Source organism: Arachis ipaensis, chromosome B05 (genome assembly GCF_000816755.2).
Source record: "Arachis ipaensis cultivar K30076 chromosome B05, Araip1.1, whole genome shotgun sequence".
NCBI lineage: Eukaryota > Viridiplantae > Streptophyta > Magnoliopsida > Fabales > Fabaceae > Arachis > Arachis ipaensis.
The window spans coordinates 148,908,651-148,911,890 of record NC_029789.2 but is presented as its reverse complement, the minus strand read 5'-3'; the positions used below and the strand labels follow the sequence as shown (position 1 = coordinate 148,911,890).

The 3,240-nt window shown below is 39.4% G+C and overlaps 1 protein-coding gene across 1 annotated transcript; it reads left to right on the top strand.

The window, feature by feature from the left end:
* Window positions 7-2,421, top strand: LOC110262703 (serine/threonine-protein kinase ATM-like). The gene has a single exon (XM_021103374.1). The coding sequence runs from the start codon at window positions 260-262 to the stop codon at window positions 2,132-2,134; it is 1,875 nt and encodes a 624-aa protein (XP_020959033.1). The 5' UTR covers window positions 7-259; the 3' UTR covers window positions 2,135-2,421.

Here is a 3,240-nt window from a genome sequence, read left to right as displayed (position 1 = left end):
GGCACTGAAAAAAGGATGTTTGCCGGAAGAACCAGAAGATTTGAGGACTCCGCGTCCTACTCGCAAAGCTAAGAATAAAAACATAGCTACTAAGCTTGCTAAGGGATCTTCTTCGTATGCTAACTTGGTTAGCAAGAGGTTCCGAAAGATCTGGTACAGAAAATTTGTCAGCCCTAGTGCTATACTCAGTAGTTCAGAATTCATAAATGCATCTTCAAAGGAGTTACTTTCGGGACTTTATTCTAAGGCTGTTGATTGTATGTTTCCCATGAAGGATAAACGTTTTGATTTATTTGAGTCATTCTTCTACAGATATAGAATATCAGAATTTCATGACGAGGCTGAACTTGCTAGTTCTTTGGTTAATGTAAATGGAGGAAATACTGAGAAAACTGTGGGCAGTGATGTACACAATAAAAAAAATGAGAAGAGAAAAAGAAAGTATGATAAATTGGAGAATAAATTAAGGCCTAAGATGAAATCTCTTTCTGGGCTGTCGGATGTGAATATAAGCTGTTCTTCTACAGTCGACACTAAGAAGCCTGTGAGAAAACTGAAACGAAGAAAGGTGGAAGAAGTATCATTAAATCAGCTGGAAAATTTGGAGAAGACTTCAAATGAGAGCATTGGCGGATACATCTCAGTTCCTGAAGCTCCCCAAAGTCTAACTTGCCTTGCATCTGAAAATGCTGGGTCAGAAATGAAAAATAAGGACGAAGCTGCACAAGGGCATCAAAGTGCTCAAGCTGCTTCAGTTAATACGCAAAGCACCAAATGCAGTTCACTAATAATAGATCTGCAACTAGAATCTCCATCCATACCCAGTGGTATTTGTCAGAATAATGGTGAAAATAAAGAAGCCCTGGTTTTAATGCGTCTAAATCCAGATTTAAATGTAGCTCGAGAAGGATTTGATGGAAATAATACTTGTAATGGCATGTGCAAGATTCCTGCTAAACTGGTTGTCGGTAATGTCATGGTTAATGAAACGGGGTCTAAATGCAGAATGGATAAAGTATCAGAAAGAAATCCAATGAACGAACATGTTACACCAGAGGTGGGTACTGTCATGGTTAATGAAACAGGAATCAAAGATAGAACAGAGAAAGTAGCAGAAGGGTGCCCTAGTACTAAACTTGCTGCAGAAATACCTGATTTGAATGGTACTGTCTCTGAATCCAATTCAATCTTAACAGAATTTGACAATGTCAGCATACCTTCATCTGAATGGAAATCAGAGCGGTCAAGAATTTTGTCTACATGTACGAGAACTAAAACTAGTTCTGGTAGACCAGAGGACAATGGCGAAGCAGGTGGAAATTGTCTTCTTCTACGATTTGCACCAGGGGATTATGTTCCATCAAAAGAAGATTTAATGGCAGCGTTTTTCCGGTTTGGCCCCCTGAAGGCATCTGACACGAAGTTGTTTAAGGACACTGCTAGTGCCCAAATTGTTTTTGTCAAAAATGCAGATGCCGGAGAAGCTTTCCATAGTTTACAGCAGAACAACCCATTTGGTGCAGCTCTTGTAGACTGCAAGCTCCACCACCTTGCTGCAGCCTCTCCACCACTGACTCAATTGATAACCTCCGCTTGGCCACTTGGGTCCGTGGTGCAACCAATGACCTCTTCTCTGCCGACTAGCTCCAAGGCACAAAAGATGACCCCTACTCGGCCTAATGGGTGTACAGGGCAATTGATGACCCCGGCAAAATTGATGACCTCTACACAGCCAATTGGGTCCGCAGTGCAATTTATGAACTCTCCTCGACCAAATGGATGCATAGCGCAATTGATGACCACTACTCAGCCGACTGGGTCAACGATGCAAATGATGAACCCTATCCGGCCAACTGGGTCAACGATGCAATTGATGACCCCTACTCGGCCAACTGGGTCGACAATGCAAATGAGGACCCCTAAGTGGCCTATCGGGTCCACACCAACGCCTGGTGAGGCACATCCTCCGCTTAACATTATTAGGCAGAACTTGCAGATGATGACATCAATGCTGGAGAATTCAGGGAATAATCTTCCTCCCCAGATGAGAGCCAAACTGGATAGTGAATTAAAGAATCTTCTGAAAAAGGTGAATTCCAAGGCTGGTTCGTCTCTGCCAAAATCTGAACATTAGTATTTAACATTTCTGGTTAAAAGAGTTTAAATAGAACAGGTTTAACTAGGTTTCTGTTTTGGTCCTGTTTCAGCTGTTGCACTGTTGCCATTCATTGACTTGTGCAATTCTTTTTGGGAGAGTGCCTGAAAATATTTAAAGATTATGGCGGTTTATCTAACAATTTAAATTATTGCTGTACCCTACATAACATCTAATTTTTTGGTATTAAGCTTGTACTCGTTTGAGTTTGAGCCATTTAATCGTGATTCGCTTAAGCGTTAAGCATATAGCTCCCATTAAACCAACCCTATTTAGATTCCAAAATAAACATGTATGTTTGGATACTTATCGTTATCTTTTTGTTTGTTTCATTTTTTATTGTTGGAAAAATTGGGAATTTCAATTTGGCCGTCAAATGGGAATTTAGAGAGCATTACTCGCGTGTTCTTTGTTTAGTCTTTATTTTTATGGGTTAATGAACAAATTAATCACTGTCGATCGTCATTTTTGTCTCCAAATAATTTTTTCAACCAAATTTGTTCCTTAAATATTAAACATTAATTTTGTTTGTTCTTCCATTTTTAGACTAAGTTTTTGTCAACGTTGGTACACATGGAGCGTTAATTGATACATGTGTTGACAGTTGTGTATCAAGATGGAAGCTGATAACATATATTCACTATATTACGTTGAAAAAGTCCCTGACTCCATTTGTATAAAGCATAATCCCCAAAATCCACAAAGATATTAATTCATCTGGTTGAGTGGTGTTACAGTGGTGCAAAACCATTATCCAGGTTTAGAAGGCATGATGTGGAGTATTAGTGGAGGACGAAGTGGTGGGTTATTGCCACAGTCGCTAACTAGCTTCGATTCTCCAAGCTAAGAAGGAGGATGAATATGGACAAAACCTGTTTTTGTGGGTTGAAAATTATCATTAAAAAATTTGGGACACCAAAAAATTTAGGAAAATTGTTTCACCCTTGTCCAAGATATCGTGTGAGTTTAATTTGCTATGAACTATAGTTTCTTGAATCCCTTTACCATTAATGTGAGATTCACCTTTTGCACTTGATATGTGCAGAAAGGCAGTCACTATAACTACTTTAGTTGGACAGATGATA